General features: G+C 37.4%; 1 protein-coding gene across 4 annotated transcripts in view; it reads right to left on the bottom strand.

Moving 5' to 3' along the window:
* trappc9 (trafficking protein particle complex subunit 9) overlaps nucleotides 1-17,673 on the bottom strand; it is a 205,402-nt gene that overhangs the window by 142,004 nt on the left and 45,725 nt on the right. For all 4 annotated transcript variants that reach the window (XM_008421343.2, XM_008421344.2, XM_008421345.2 and 1 more), the window contains 2 exons: nucleotides 16,267-16,430; nucleotides 5,695-5,847 (listed from right to left, as the gene is read on the bottom strand). In XM_008421343.2, the coding sequence (XP_008419565.1) occupies nucleotides 5,695-5,847; nucleotides 16,267-16,430 (317 nt within the window). The remainder of the gene's footprint in view (nucleotides 1-5,694; nucleotides 5,848-16,266; nucleotides 16,431-17,673) is intronic.

Here is a 17,673-nt window from a genome sequence, read left to right as displayed (position 1 = left end):
ATCCACATGCTCTCAGTCATCTAAAGATGTTGTTATTGCAGTCGTTCTTTGTTCTAGGCATTTCTATTCATGACTTATTGTTTGACCTAGCTACCATTTCCCCGCCTAATAAATATTCATACTGATAAAAAAATAAAAATAAATAAATAAATAAATAAAATCAATTACACTCTTCGTTCACAATAGGTTTTTAAAATGCTAATTTACCTCCCCTCAAAATAATGTTTTCAAAATGTTTAATTTGAGGCTGTGGAACTTTAACATCAAGGTCTCCAGCCCTAGCTGTTAAAAACATTATTTTACTGTAAACACTATCCCTATTTGTTTAGAGCTGGAGCTTCGAAAGCAACTAATTTAACTTCCTTATTGGGAAGGAAGTTAAATTTCTTCCCACCATTCCTTCAAAATGGTGGGAACTTTAAATATTGGTTTCCAAGAAGTCAATGAGTAACGTAGGCTATCGAGACGTGTTGATGTCTATTATAAGGATGTGTTGACATTAAAACTTTTAGTCATTATGCTTGTTTTATGACTAAAGGTTGTTTTTTGTTTTTTTTCTTAAAATTCAAATAAAAGTTGAAAAATGTCCTGTGCGGTCTGCAGCTGGGTGCTGGCTCCGTCTTATTAGGTTATGTTTGTTCAGTTTTTTTTTAATTTGCTTTTCTTCTTTTTTTAATATTTTGCTAGTATTTACTCTAATTTATTTAAAGCACTTTGAAATGACTTACCTCTGTCTGTGCTATTCTTTCAAAGCAAAACATCTGAAAACTGCCAGATGAGATGGGTTATCAACATGTCTTTTTAAGGCCTAAGATCTCTACAGTATGGCCATACGCAACAATAAACAGCTAGAGGCTGCTGATGTTTTCCAGAAATTTTTGCTAAAAAGCCACTAAAAGCTCCCTGAGCTCAGTCAAATGTCAGCGTATCTGCAGGTCCAAGCAAGTAAAATTTGCAGACCATTTATCCATGAAAGATGCAAAAAAAGCCAGCTAGCTAGCAGAAGTATGCTAGCAGCTAGTTAAAGGTAGCCGACAGAAAAGTCCTACGAGAAAAAAAAAAAGTGAGAATATATGAGATTAAATAACGCTGTCGTGACAAAGTTTAAGACCTTTTATTAGAATATTTAAGGCAAACTTAAATTTTTTAACAAGTTTAAGATAGTTTAAGGCCTTTATTCTTGATAGAAGTATTTAAGACTTTTTAAGGATGCGAGGACACACTGAATGTGCCTCTGCTATATTTTCTATTTTTTTAACAACCCTTGAGCCTCCTGCCAAGGCGCCTTCATGTGCTAACGTAAAGACATTGTGGGCAGAAATCTGAAAAAGTCTGAGTTTAGACACTGTTGTTGTATGACTGTCATACCTGACTGTTATGCTAACAGCTCAATTAAAGCAGAGGATTTGTCAAAGTAACATGTCCAGGATGACTCCGTCAGTTGTTGGCAAGCACTCCTAATCCACATCATTTGCTTTTGCCGCTGCTTTATAAATCTCTGTCTGGCTGTGTGATGAGAAAGGGATTTGGGGGCATAGTTCCAGCTTTGTGATTTGAGATGCTAATCAGCTGCTTCCTGTTGTAAATAAAGCTGCTACCATGGTTATGCATCATAACGAGCATCTATAAGTGAAAAAGAGCGGTGCAGTTCTCGAGAATTACCTGATTAAATCACATTTTAATGATCAGATATCCAATTTTATCCGATTTAATCCAGACAAACCTCTAAATAATACACGCAAAATACTCATTTCAAATTTGCAATCAAAAATATTACATTTGAACTAAAACGTGTCACTCCTGTGATGTTGCAATCTGACCTATTAGTGTTTATTTTGAGTCCAGCCTTTGATATTCTGAAGACTTGTGACTTTTAGTTAGTAAAAAGTCAGTAAAAAAACAGGAGCTTTGTTTTATATATTTTAGCCATGCTGGAGATTGAACTTAGTATATGTAATTCATGATTTAAAGTACAAATCTTTCTTTATATTTTTTCTGGGACGCAAAAACAAAAAAGACTATTGTCAACAAATTGATCAAAAAGAAAAATAATTATAAAAACTATTGAAAATCTTAAGATTTATCTTTCTCAGTTTGTCTACCTAAACAACAATAAAAAAAAATAGCACTCAATGCCTTCACCTACTGTAGACATGAGCTACCAAGACGTCAGGTGGGTTAGATGCAATAAAAACATGCTAATGATGATAATAATGAGTGTGGACATATGTATGTCAGTGAGCACATGACTGTTCTGCTAACGGGGTGAGAGAAGGTAAGCTCTCATTAGAGAAGAGGTTGGGATCCACTGCACCACAGCATCTCCAACTCTCTTCTCTCAGCTCGGTAAAATACTGACAGCTGCCAAACTGAACAATGACAATCAACACTTGGCTGAGTCCATTTTGCTTTGCTGCTTAAAAAGCAGGGCAACTTTCTGAATCAGCAGAAAGAAGCCTGGGCAGTGTCGTCTGGAAAATGTCAATGAAGATTAGGTTTGACAAGTCCAACAACGACCAAGATTCACATATGTTTTCTCTTAATAAATCAATCAGAGGGGGAAAATGTATTAAAAAGCTTGACAATATGAAATTTTTTGTATCATAAGAAATAGGATTTACTTAGCTCATCGGTAAAGCTCTTCAAACCAAAAATAGCATCTCAATGCTAACCATGTAGCAGCAGCACAGACGTCCCCAACGCGAATGTTAGCATCCACTGTCCTCATTTCAGAAGAACTTCCTGAAACACCTGAAGGCTGAATAGGTGTCACAGCACTTTGGACCCATCTGATGTTTGAATAAACTAAATAATACATTAAAAACAACATCTGTGTCCTTGAGCTCATATGTCTATTCACCTAATGTTTTAGGAGCAGAAGGAGTTTTTGAGTTGAAATGCTGCATATTTTGTCAATATATAGTTACATAATTTGTGATTAGATCTTAATCCAATTTTAGACCCTCTGACTATCAATGCAAAAATAAAATCTTAAGTATTTTTGTATAGTTTCAAAGTGAAAATGTCTCAGTACACTTGGATTAGGACAACGCTAACTTACAAGTAACTTCTATTTGAGAAATACAAGCTTGTTTCAAGCAAATAATTCTTTAACACTGGTGAAAACGTACTAGTTCTGCTGGCAGAGGATGTCACTTATGAAATTATTCACATATTTGTGGAATCATCTGCCAGTGGAACTAGAACTTTCTTAATCAGTATTATGGAATTATTTACTCAGGAGTGCTGCATAGCACAGCACACTTTCTTCATTTGTAGAAAAAGTTGAAAACTGTACTTCCTCATCACTCTGCTCCACACTGTGTTGGTGTGCTATGTTAGTAAAATATTGACATTTTTGTTGAATGAATACAATTTTGTAAGGGGCTACACCAGTGCTACAGTTTGTTATTTTAACATTTTTAATTATGCCATAAAAAAATTATGCTAATAATAATAAGCTGGTGCTCAATTAGCAAATACAGCAAACTTTGTAATCTTCCTGTACAGAGCCATGCAGAAAACAAAGTTGAACAACAAGTTTATGCAAATTGGTTAATCAGTAGACCAACCCGACATAATTACCATGACCGCTTTACTTATTGTATGCCAGATAGCATCTAATGTCTTTGGATGAAACTGCAAACCAATAAAGTCGCCGGAATAGCTGCATTCAAAGCTGTTGTATTTGGAGGAAACGCATCTTATCTCATTAATTCAGGGCCTGGATAATCACGGGCTAATTAAAACGCTCAAACTGTATCGTTTCTACGACTTCATGTCTACCGTGGGGCTGCGGCGTCGCCCGCGTCTGCCTTCCCAGGCGTCTGAATCCATATGCAAATGCCCTTTAAAGTAAACTCTGCGGGAGAGGGTCCGTCTCACATTAATATTCATCAGGCCGTGAGCGTCTGTAATAAAGACACTCGACAGCATGAAGAGGGAGGAAGAAGACAGCTGCAAATACGGGCCGGGGAGGTTAGAGAATGAACTGTGGCAGAGGATTGTGGGAGAACGCACTGAATGAGCTCTGAGGTAGGGAAGGAGGCTTGGCTAGGTGTTTTTTTTTTTAATTCAAACTGATAAAATCTAGCTCTGAAGTGAGGAAGCTACTGTACGGGAGAGGAGGGGAAAGTCGGATGCACAGACCTTCACCTTCCTGCTATCGCTGCTGAATCCTAAATAAGCGGTGGCAGACTCTTTAAGGAACCGGGTCCATGTAGAACAGCACATTCAGCTAATAGGAGAACACGGACTGCTACTTTGCAAAAACAACAATAATAATCCATAGCAGAAGAGGAAATGTTTGTTTCATAACAGAAACATTTCCAGTATATAACAGCCAGTATATTAAAAGTACTGAAGCTAAATATGTATTACTATAGATCTACGCTGAAACACTGGCTGTTTAGAGCTGCCTGTGATTACTAGTAAGTAGAACTTTGATCGTTATATCTGATATGTATTTGCTTGATGATTTTAATGATGACATTTGACAGAATGTAATGCTTCATAACTGATGACTGCATTGTGTTTTGAACTGTCTTGTTGAAATATTCTACATAAATAAACTTGACTTTGCTTATATTAAATAAGAATGGGTCACAAAAGATGAAGGTATGCATAATTATCAGCTCTTCTTTGTCCAGTGCACAGTGCTGTACAGATGTATCCGAGTCCCTTTAATTGTTTTTTTTACATTTATTCATATTATGGCCAAAAAGACTGACATTTTTTTGGGGGATTTTGTGTGACTGAACACCAAGCAAATAATCAATGAATTGTATGAATTAAAATGACCTTCCTTGATGGTCATTTATTTTTGAAGGGCAATTTTGTTACAGAGACATTATAATCTATTTTATTTATGGTTTTATGGTTATGTCTGGTTTTTATATCCTTTGTATTTGTTGCTTTTGGTGGTTGTGCTTTATTTTGGATACTTAAATTGTCTTACAGTTCCAGTGTTCTTTATGGAATTAAACTGCAAACTTAAATTATGCTGGTATCAATGCATTACTTGAAATGTTCTCAAAACAACATTATTATCGTTTATTGCAAGAACTCTTGGGACAATTTATCACCCAACAAAATGCGTTATGACAGGCCTGTCACCATGAGCAGTAAATAAATCATATGATAAATTAAAATGAGGGTGATCATTTCCATCTGAACGACAGTTGTCAAAAAGACGCTGTTGAAAAGCCGCCATTTTAAGAAAAGCAGCAAACATTTGACACCCAGTACAAAGCAGTAAGTCTGGGCTACCTGTCACTTTTGCCTGTTTTCCCTGTCTTTGCTGAGTGATTTTTTTTTTTAAAATACAAATTTGGTTATAGACACTTCATAATCCATTTTAACTGTCAATGTTCTATTTGCCTTGTTTTATTTTGATTATTTAAAGTTTTTTCTAGTTCCAGTGTTAAATGTGCTTTTGCTTCTTTTTTCTTTTATTTTTTAAAACTTTTTTCTGTATTAATTTTTGAGAGAGCGAGCGAGTTATTTTGGAAAAAATATCTCGCATTATTTTTCCATTATTATATTAGTTGAAAATGGTCTCAAAATGGCAATATTATCATTCATCTCAATCATTTCTGGGACAATCCATTGTCCAGCAGAAAAGTCCCAATAAAATCATTCAAATTGGTGATTGCGATGCGAAACGAGGCAGAAGCATCAAAGGTGTCCACTCACCATCATTCAGGTCCTGCAGCAGGTTCTCCTGACCGGAGAAGTCCAGCTTGACTTTGATGCTGATAGCGAGAGTCACAGTCTGGCCCGGCTTAAGCGGAAGTTGATGAACTGCTTCCTCTATATCCCAACTCAGAAATTTGCCAAACACTTTGTCTGCAGGAACACAGAAACAAACAAACAAACAAACAAACAAAAATGATACATTTAGAAATGGGAGAGGTGGTGGCAGGGTGTTAATTGCACATGAACAATACAAAGCACGCCTGTGTGTTTCTGTGACGTCCTCCACGCCCGTCACCAGACTGTAACGTATGCCTCCCAGCCCGTCTGACGGAGATGAATGACTCAGCTGCAGCCACTTCAGCCAGGAGCAGCGAATGAATGAAACATCACCTGAATAAAGCATGCGTTCTGCCTGTGCAGGTGAGCCACTCCTGATGGAGGAGACGCCGCGAGAACGGCAAGGAAGGCGCGCTCCGCACACAAACCCGGGCCGAGATGCAGACGGCCGCTTCTACGGCGGGAACAACGGTTTACACGTCTCGGCTCGATTCATCACCAAAACCCGTAAAAATCCTCAGAGAGGATGTGAACACGGGCGCCATTAAATAAACATTCATGGGAATAACTCTCTGCCTTAATTATTCATAAAGCCGGAGCGCTTGGGTTGAATTAAAAGTGAAGAAGTGAGAGACAGAGCAGCCAGGAAAGCAGGAGGAGGATTTAAAGTACATCTCTGGGACAGAAGGTCGTTTACTCAGCTGAGCAGCGTCAGGCGTTGGAACTAAACAAGCAGAAAAGCTTGGATAGTGGATGTCATTATAATTATCGCAGCAATTAATTCTGCAAAATGGGTTAAAGCAACCAGAGTGACTGATGACAGAAATCCTTTGGAGAAATTAAAAATAAAGGATTAGCGTATCTTGTTGTCTTATGTTCTATCAGCTGTTTCCTCTGTGCTTATATATTTGGATATGTCCAAGTATTTAACAGGAAACCTGAGTAAAATGATGTGTTTACAGGAAGCATGGCTGCAAGGGTAAAAAGGTGTTCAGTCTTCAGTGAATCAAAGACAGCTCACTTTATTTTTACACCTATTAAATGTCACATAACCCATTACTGTATTAGGAGAAGGCTTTTGTCATCCATCAAGTATTTTTGTTTTGAATACACATGTATCTGAGAGAAATGGGGAGCTGTCATATATTAAAAGATGGCTGCGTCTGCATGGTGGCAGGAAGAGTTATGTTTTGTTTGTTTCACAACAGATGTCTTGATGTTTAGGCTCTTCTCATCTTTTATTCATTCGGTTCCCAAAGAGAACTCAGACGCTCAACTGTTGCTGGTCCAAAGCTTTCACTGGATAACATCTAAGAAGGAAGGAGGACCAGGAAAGGTGAGCAGGACCAGAGTATGGTAGATGAAAGCTACGTCCAAACAAAACCAACAACATCCAGCTCTGTGGCTGACTGATGTAGAATAACGTCGGTAGAAATAAATCAGTGTATGACAACATAAAAGGGAGAAGAATATCATCCCACTGTATGTAAGGTTTATAATAAAGGTCACAGTTCAGCAAGATGTAGACAGTAAATACATAAAAGGCCTGAATAGAAGGGAAAATGAACAACTCAAACCACTTCTATTCTTTTTTTTCCTCGCTCTCTGTGCCGGCTACACTACACACAGAGTTGTTGTTATAGCAACTGACTGACAACAATCCCACTAATTATCAAGATTCAACATTAAAAAAGACACAAACATTTCTTACACAAAGAGCAGAACATTCAGTTTGTTACAGTATTACCTGTAACAAACTGATAATCAATAATTATTAATTTCAATAATTAATTATTGAAATGAGTAATAAGTGATCACTGTGGTAGCTGCCGATGAGCTGTCAGAGAGTTGGTGTGTGGGTCGCCTAGTTTGTTTTTATTAAACTGAACCAAAACAGTTTGGTTCACATCAACCTTAACATGCTGTGGAATTCCACACCACATCTACATGTTAAGGTTGTCAAAGTCAAGCTAGCATAACTCACGTACACTTCCCTCTCCCTCTCTTAATTTTATTCAAACTTTGATGTCACGCAGCAACGCGTCTCTAGAGACAAAAAGTGGACACCAACAAGTTTTTATGGTAACAAAACCAAAACCAAGACTTTAAGAGTTTTTTGTCCTTCACTGCAAACTGTGAAAAAGCAAGAATTAAATTAACAGTCAAAATTTCAAACTATTCATAATGAGAGAGACATGATCTGAAAGAAAGAAACTGGTGAATAACATGAAGATACTTATTTTTGCATTTCAACATATCAGAAAGGTATAAATTTGACAGGAATGTTGAGATAAAAATTTCTCATGTATGAAAAAAAATGTATGTGGGTCAGTGACACCCTTGGGGAGCCCGGTTTGTTATGACATGGGGTTTTACTGGAATCTGCCCTCTAAAAAGTATTTCATCAGGCAGTCCAACAATTTTAAGATCTTGCTTTTGTGCATCTATAAATCATATATGACACACAGACCAATAAGAAAAGTGTCCTAAATATTCTGCTTCAATACTTTAAATGTTGCCTTTAATGCATTTTTTATCTTTTAAAAGCCCAAATTAAAGTCTAACTCAATCTAATAATAGATAAAGTATGATTTAGTTGTTCACTGTTAGGATCAGAAGTCAAACAACATAGAGGCAGAAAGAAAAGAGACAAAGACAGAACTATTTGTCTCAATGACAAGATATTTGTTTAAAAGAGTCACGGTGAGGAGTAAAAACCAGAATCTGACTAATGAACTGTTTGATAATAATTATGCTTAGTTATTTTATTTTTGATGCCCTATAAAGCCCTTTAGACTTGAACTTGTATGACTGGTGCTAGATAAACGACCTTGCCTTGCCTCGTCTTGCATGTATGAGCTCTCATGAAACATCAACTTAAATAAGCTCCACCAATTCTGACAGAAAGTATCCAATCAGAATTATGCCAGAAGCTTATTGATGGCTAATAAAAGCATCTAGATTCCCTGCCAACTTGCTACGGGACATTTACCCAAAAATAGCAGGCGTGTATGTATGGACTGGTACGCAGGGTCACCATCAAACATAAACTAGGAAAAAAATGACTCAAATTGTTATATGATCATTTTATCCTGGGAAAAAATATGAGTTCAAATGAAAGCCTAAACTGCCAATAATGAGTGTATGTGAACGTTTGACCAAACTCACATACAACACATGAAATTTAATTCAATTCTTTAGGAATAAAATTTTATTACCAGATGGCACATGGAAAATGAATTCTCAGGCAAGGCCTTTTTTTGGCAATTAAAAAAAATGAATAGGACAATGGTAATTAAAAAATAAAATTATGTGGTCTGTGCTTTGAATTTCTACAAAGTTTTATTATTATTTACCCAAACAGTTTCCAAACAGATGACAGCAAAGGAACAATCCTTATCGCACTCGTTTCACCTTTTCTGCAAAAACAAATCTATCTCCTCCTGGGTGGGCTTTGCTTCAAACAACTGTGTTTGTGCAGCTTTGTAATAAGTGAGAAACCATCCTGATTGTTTCCATGAGCATGTGTCAAATCAATAATATATGCACTATGAATAGACCAGGCTGTTTACATCTGCTCCCAGTCACACAATTGCAGATTGTAAATAACAGCTTTTCTTTTCACCGACAGGTGTTGAAGCAGGGGATACTGTTCGTATGCAAAGCTCCAAATAAATAGAGGTCCATTAAAAAACATGAATATCAAAATCACTATCAGCAACCATCAGAGCTCAAAAACAAATTGGAAGTGGAAGAAAGAAAAGCTGATCCAGAGAGAAAGGAGACACCCAAGCACCCAGAGCAAAGAGAAGATTCAAAAGGTGGTAACCCCCCAAAGAGGAAAATAAATTAATGAATAAACTTATGAGCTGCCAGATGGCTAGCAATTAGCCAGCAGCTTTGGGCAAAGTTGGCAACAAAACGTCCCTGTATGTGTAAGTTTTAAATTAAAATCTGAAAAATCAAAAATGATTACCACCAAATAGCCATTTTCTGACTGACGGATATCAATGACTTGACTGCTTCTCACTGGTTTTTGAATTTCTGTAAATTGGAGCATTATGTGAGCTCCTTAAAGAGGTCGTATAATGCATTTCCCAGGCACCATAGTGTCATTTTATAACCACCAGGTAACTGTTACCTTCAGTTGTTATAAAATGCTGTACATATAAACATTACTTAAAAGAAATTTGACTTTATAACTTAATGCCTTAAAATCTGGCTTCTGTCTCTTTACGAAGCACCTGCTCTTTCTGACCGTTCGCTGCACAAACCGTCAGATAAGGCTCCTGCATGTTGGTGTTCCCGTTAAAGCCTGAATATGCCCAATTTGGGTTGTCTTGGCCCTTCTATCTCAGCCTGTGGGGTTTTCCCTGACTGGGAATGAGAATACAACCTGTTGAATGTGACAGGTAGCCAATCAGAAAGCGCGGTGACGTAAGAACTCCTGCCTTGTGGCTGAACACAAACCGATCCAACCTGTTGTACTTTTATCAGCTCTGTGGTCACAAAGGTTTGGAAAATCGGCAGACAATTCTTAAATCTTTCCGTCTAAACCAGACTTAAGACTCACAAGCTCTACTCATCTCCTCTTGACCACTGCCCAAACGCTCTCTGACTCTGGTCACTATGGTAACGTTTACATATCCCTTCAAAATAAGATACAGATGCGCCACAAAAACGAACATTTTACTTTCGTGAAAATTTTAACTCACAATAATGACTAACGTGAGCCCTGAGCTTGTTTCTCTGTAACAAGACGGTTCCATCTGGGAGTGATGGGAGACATAACACCCGAGGTGTTGCTTGAGCACAGCCTGCTTGGTCTCTACGTGGTGAAGCAGTTTGAAGTTTCATTGCCTCATTAGAAGCCGGTCGCCGCATGTTGCGTAGAGCGGCTTGTAACGTGGGCCTCACCTACCGGTCCAGGATGAATCCATTCTCCTGTCTCTTCTCTGGGTCTTTTCCCCTTTGCAAAGAAATTTTCCAAAGACATCTGATCTGTTTCTTACTCATTTTGCTGCTTGTGGCCTCAGTGTTGGCACGCAAGTAACCGAGAGAATCCGGTTAAAGGATTTTCAAAATAAAAGATCCTCCTGACTCAAATAATACATAAAACGGAAATATTTAATTATTTATTGAGTGGCCCAGTACCAATTGGTCCACGGACCGGTACCGGTCCTCAGCCCGGGGATTGGGCACCACTGGTCATTCTGACACATTGTCAGTTTTAGCAACTAACTTTGTTTGAATAAAGACAAAAAAAAACACAAAAAAAACAATATGCATATTGGTTTCATTTGATAACTTTTCAAATTACAATCCAGGCTTGTCAACACTGTCTTTATAATGTTGAGGTCAAAGAATCCTTTCTAATTCCATCACTTTTTAAATGCAGATCTTCAAAACCAACAGAGCACAGAACGTGTTTGCTTTTGCAAAACAGATAAAATTCTCTCTGTAGAACTGCAGTAAAGCTAGAAAATAAAGACCTTAAGGTTGTTTGAATGAATCTTCAAAAGTAAAGTGTGTTTACAACTTTCTCAATTTTTTATGGCACTTTAGATGAATTCACAGCAACAACAACAAAAGAAAGAAGAAATGGACCAAGTAAAGCAATTAGCACTTCGGAGTTCACATACAACAAGCTAGGCTGGTCTTTCCCTGAGGAAATGAGTGTGCTTTGACTGAACTCTATTTACTGCTGACTAAGAAGTGCCAAAAGTCATCAGTAGGTAAGATTTTCTTTTTTATGTTCAAAATGAGATAGCTAAAAAAACTAAATATTTTCCTTACTTTGCATAAAAACTGAAAATGTGCTGCTGGTTAATTGCCATCTTCCATTTTATGGTTAAATGTAAAAGTGTATTTAGCATCTTAGTCATAGTAGCTTCCAGGGCGCGGTACATGAAACAAAAACTTCCCTGCTATTAAAACTTGGGAAAACTCACCCCAGTGACCGATTTAGTGTTAATTAACAAAACTTCAAAAAACAATAATATTCTCTTCTGGTCAAACTGTGGGAAAAATAATATTTGTTGCTGATTTTAAAAACAAGTACCGATATGCAAGCGGCTATCAAAAGGGACATTTTCTACAAGACCTCAAGATGTTGTAAAAAAAAAAAGAAAAAAAGAAACACTGCTTTCGTGATAAGACTTAAAAAGTCGACTTCACAATCATTTTGTCTTGATTTTAAAACATTTAAAAAGTTTAGAGAGACTGCTGGCTCACACTGTGTCATTAACTCCGCATCTGTTCCTAATTTGAAGAGTTAATGATTACTCTTAGCAACAAAGAAAAGATAAAAACTATATGAAAATTGTTATTACATGTTCCTCTACTATAGTTCTTAAAGAGAAGTTGGAATTAGCTACGTTTAGTATTGGCATCTTTACACAAAGCGGAGAACAGCAATTAATCAAAGACTTCTGAATGATTTCCTGTCAATTCATATTCTTAGACTGAAAAGCGTTTCTTCTGGAAGTACTTTGGACAAAAACACAGAAGGTTTTCTGTAAAATCTCATGAGGTTTCAGTAACCGTACCTGTTTGCTTGATTTGCTGATTTCCTTTTTAATTCTTATCACTGATTCATCCGGAGTTTTACCCTCTGCTTTAGGAAAACCTTGTCTTTTTCTGCTTGCCTGTAAAGAAACCTTAGAGCGAGTTAAAGCCAGTCAGCGAGTCTTCCTCAGTGTTGGTTGTGACTCGGCAGTTCTTTAAAAGAACTGTCCGCTGATGATGAAAGTAGGATTCAGCTAGCTCAAGAGCCTTTCCAAAAGATTATTTTTCTCTTTTTAGTGTCATAATTAGCGTGTTACATCTATTTGTTAGGCCAACATTTCAGTAATTTGACACAATTTAATGCAAGAGATTAATTACTCAGAGCAACACTTGCTCTAAAATTACCTCATACTGATTAGAATAAATAAGAAGTTAAACTTACAGGCAGCTGCCACTCTGACTGCACCTAAGTTTTAAAAAAAGTTACACTAAAAAAAAAAAAAAATCAGAATAAGTAGTTTTACTTGTTATTTCTAAAAGGAGTCAGACTGTGAGATTGGTTGCCATCTTCTGAACACCAACAGGAAAGCAGCGACAGGCTGCAGAGACAGATTAGCCTAAATGAATCAGAAAGTTCTTGTGACATACACTCCAAACCTCAGCTGAGCTGACATTATCGTCATCTATAAGATGTCACCCCTGAGGCTTTTGCTTTGCTGACACAGGAACTCAATTTGGAATATTATGTAAAGTTAAAAATGGGGATCTCAATTGTAGGTGTGGAGTTCTAGAAACAGAAAAACATGTTCAACACTGATTTGATCAGCTTGTTAGAGTTAACACCAACCGCCATTGAGTATTTCAGTTCCACTATATGACAATATCGTTTTTTGATGTAAAATACCTGTAATGTGCTGCTACAACCACAATGTGGCAGTATGGCATTAGTTTTTTGGTTTTTTTTTGGCAAGACGAAGAAAATTCTTTAAAGTAGAACTAAACCTAATGTGCATTACCTCAGTTTTGAAAGATTCCATCAAAGTGGGTGGAGCCAAGAGGCACTGAGGGCCAAGTGTGGAGATGATTGGAAAGGGTTAATATGGGGCGTGGTCATGCACTGTTGCCATCTTAGCAACTATGTTGCAATGTTTACGTACTCCTCACACCTCTGGAGACGATTTTTCAAAAATTTACTTTACTATATATATTAATTTGTAACTTTTATTATTTATTTACAATGTTTTAGCAGAGAATCAAACTAGCTGCTAAGATTGTTAGTTGACGTGGAAAAAAATGCAATTAGAATTGACAAAACACAAAAAAAATCATCAAAACAATAAAAAATCCTGTTGTACGTTTTCCATGTTGGTTCTACATTAAACAACCATTAAGAAAAACCGAACAATGTGAAGCTCTCATTGATCCAAGATAGGATCATTGACCAAAATCATTTTAAAATAAATAATAATAATAATAATAATAATAGTCATTTAATGCTGACTGTTCAAACTGTAACATAAATCTTAACTTCCTGGTTGCTAACCATGAAGAATAATTACAGTTTATGAGTTCAGATATTCACGAGGGGTATTAAAACATGACCTGACTTTCTAAGTATGTCTAAAGCAGAGACGTTAGTGTAATTAAAAAAAGGATGATGCAACCTGCTCCTTGGCTCTGTCTATAAGGTTTTATGACAACTAGAAACTTCAATTTTCAGAATTATCATTTGGACACACAGCAACATGCAAATTTCCCGTAGATAGCTCAGAGTTTAAAAGTAAATACCAGCGTAGTGATTTGATGATTCTTACAAGAGGTATATCTGTGTATTTCCTAAAGTAAGAGTTTTTCTTTAATCTACAAGCTTTTTGGGAAAAGTTCTATTTCAAAGTTGAACAAGTAAGATCACAACTTCTTTTGAGTGTGGCCACCAGGGAGAGAAATGCAAAGTACAGAGCTTCTTAGATGTAGATATTATTCAAATGTGTCTTTTAAAATGTAAAACAACATTAATGAGAACATTGTCTCAGCACACGCCAACAGGCGGATTTCAATCCACCTAAGCCAATCATTTCTAGAGAACCCCCAAGCTGCTGGGGACATAAAGAGTCCTTTTCTCACCATGTTATCAGTGAGTCATGAATTCTCCATCAGCGTGGGTCACCACAGGCTTTTCCTGGGTTCGCGCCTTTTTTGAGAGCAAGCGTTCACGTAAAGTGCGAACAAGTGGAAAAGTAACCCGGGGAATCTAACAAAAGCTGCCTGATATGACGAGGCCGACGGGTTCGGATCGGTTCCATAAATACCGGCTTCCTGTGTTTCCTGGTTTGCTTGTCACAATGTGATCGAGCAACTGCTGAACACAAAGAGAGACAAAATGTTCCTAGTCCGTTTCCCTAAAGTTGTCTTAAAAATATTTCTTCATGTGGACCAGAGAAGAATGTGAGAGAAAAATGAAGGATTACTAAGTGAACAGGTCACACAAACTTTGACCTGGATTAAAAAAATCTGTTTTTTTCTCAACAAAAAGGAATAAAAGAAAACAGAAGCAGGATTTTATAACGTTTACTTTTTTGGATTATCTAAAACATGCCAAGGTACTTGAAATCTGCAACAGAGCTCTGTTTAGTTCAGTTCATATTAAGCTAAGCAGAAATACATTCATTAATATTTTTTAAAACCCGCAGGGAAAGGATATTGTTGCAGTGGCAGCATTGTTAATACGGGATTATTTCATGATATAATACTAGCAGAAATCCCAGCTAATGGTGTGCTTTTTAGGGGAAATGGAAATATTTATCGATGAACCAAGACCAAGGTCATCTTCTCCGGTTTTCTCCACAGTGTTTATAATGTTAATCATTATTGTTTTTATTTTAAAAGGGTATTTTTTACACCATTAACCCCAGACTGCATGCGTCTTTGCTGTGCTCCGTTCTGCTGTGCGCTTCACCAGTAGGTGACCTGAGGCTGCAGGACGGTGTAATTAATTGTGTAGGTTAATAACACAAAAGAACATTTTGACTTATCCACTTGCAGCTTTGGCATTACTGAACTTGGATTACAAGATCTTTGTGAGAAAAATAATTGGTGGATTTGCAAAACTGGTTAGCCAGAGGTCCATGACCTTGTTTAGCTATTCCCCAGCAAATACTGTAGTAGAAGTCTTCAAATAGCATAGTGGGGAATAGAGGAAACTGAATGGATTGAAAAATAAGACCCAAACAGAATATAAAGAAATATACACAGCCCCAAAAGAGAGTAATTTCAAATATTCTGAACTCCAAGTATATGACAAAATGTAAAAAATGTGTTTTTTGTTCCATGATGTATCCAATTTAAGCAAAGAAATTGAGAAAATAATAAAGTCAGAAATTGGATTTGGTATGATAAAGACATTTAATTTTGAAGCTGTATCGTCCAACTCTATCCAAATGCATCATAAAATCCCAGAATGACAATGAGTGTAATAGCACTTTAAATGATCAAATCCTGCAAAACTTTTGCATCATAAACTAATATCTCCTGAATGACAAAATTATAATTACTTGTAAGAAAGAACAATAAGTTTATGCTGACCATTGGAGAAAAAAAGCTTCTGTAACAGACAGCAGGATGAAGACAAAAAGAGAGATGCATTAGCAGTTCCAGTGAGCAGGACTGCAGAGATGGGAGGTGTGAGCAGGTGCTGAACAAAGAGATGAAACACAAACTAAAAAGCCACAGGGGCATGACAGATCCAGAACCAGAGAAAATAGGGTGGTGACCCCGAGCAGCACCACGGCCACAGACACTGGAAGAGACTGGAGTACCAATCCAATGTGTGGTGAAGAACATCAAAGGCCGTCCACACTGACACAGCACAGAGTCCCCTGCTGTGGCGGCTGTAGTTCTGAGCTTGTTTATTAAATCAAAAGTCTTATGTGTTTTTGCTTTAATGAAAAGAAAAACCTTTCTATTTTTTAGGCGTGTCATCTGGAATCCAAACTGTAAAATTCTCACCTTTAGTGTTGACGGTCTTAGAGGTCAGCTCCAGACTCTCAATGTCTTCCGTGCCAATGTTCTCCAAGGTGATGGTCAGCTGCTGCCGCTCTCCGTTAAAGAGCTGGACGGACACGGAGCTGGACAGTTCTTCTTTGGACATATGTTGAGGGGTGTGAGCTGATCTGTATGGAAAATGAAAAACACAGATGTTACAATGGTTGTCCTTCAGCAAGGCAAAGAAACATCTTTGTTTCTTTGCCTGTCTAAATTGATAAGTTTTTATCTGGTAGAAAGTCCAGAAACCCACTTTTATATTTTATCTCTGTGCACTGTATGCTAACCACTGAACGAAACAACACTCCAAGGTGGAAATACAAAACTGGAAATCTTAAGGTCAAAGTGAGGTTTACCTCTTTTTCAACAATTTAACAAGTTGAAACAAATTTGTCTTTGGTTACTTGTGCTTCAAGTAAATAAAGACAGACTTTGCATTAGTAAAGTTATGTAAACATAGTAAAACTCCACATTTACCAGTAACCAAGCAGCCAAATGTAGCAGCAGAAAAGTTGACCACACTTAGTTCAGTGGGTGTCAAGAATGGAACCCAAGTCTTTTGTGAAAATAATCTGTGGATTAACTAGAAATATAATACAACTCCTAGAAGGTTTGCATCCTGTTACATCTGGAATAAAACTAACAGTATTTCCAAACAAGACTCATCATACCTACAGTCAGACAGGGTGGGGCTGGGGCTGCATTGCTGCTTAATGATCTGGATAACTTGCCATTATAGAAACCACCTCCAACTGAACACCACCATGTGGTTATTGATTTCTGTAGGTCTAACTCCAACCCTGCACTACCAGTGAACATTGATGGGGTTGACATAGAGGTGGTTGGGACCTACAAATACCTGCAAGTATCTGCGAATTCACCTTAATGGCAATCTGGTTTGATCAACAAACTGTGTCGCTTTGTATCATAAGGGACAGAGTCATTATACTTTATTTGGAGGCTAAAGTCTTTCAATGTGTGCTGTGAGATGTTATGCTAGTCAATAGTTCAAAGTGCTCAGCAATATTCTGTTGTCTCCTGGGGCGGGGCTTTGACAGGGAGAAACTGGAAGCGACTGAACAAATCTATCTGCAGTTTGACTCTCTACTCAGGCAGGCACAGAGCAACCCTGCCTGTAACAGCCACCCTTCATCCATCCTGGCTGGGAAAGAGAGCAGCCATAGACCAAGGTTCCTGTCAGTGGGCAGTAGGGGTTGCACCAATTAGTCAACTAGTCGATTCTTTTCTCTGCAATGACTTTTTTCTGGGCCAGTCAACTAGTCGCAATCACGTGACAAAACAGATTTTTCAAAGGAAATGAAAGAAGATGGACTAGGTGCGTTTGTCAGAAAGCTCAAATTGTATAAAAAT

The sequence above is a fragment of the Poecilia reticulata genome, linkage group LG11 (genome assembly GCF_000633615.1).
Source record: "Poecilia reticulata strain Guanapo linkage group LG11, Guppy_female_1.0+MT, whole genome shotgun sequence".
NCBI lineage: Eukaryota > Metazoa > Chordata > Actinopteri > Cyprinodontiformes > Poeciliidae > Poecilia > Poecilia reticulata.
Note: the sequence above shows the minus strand (reverse complement) of the source record. Positions and strands in the feature narration are given on the sequence as shown.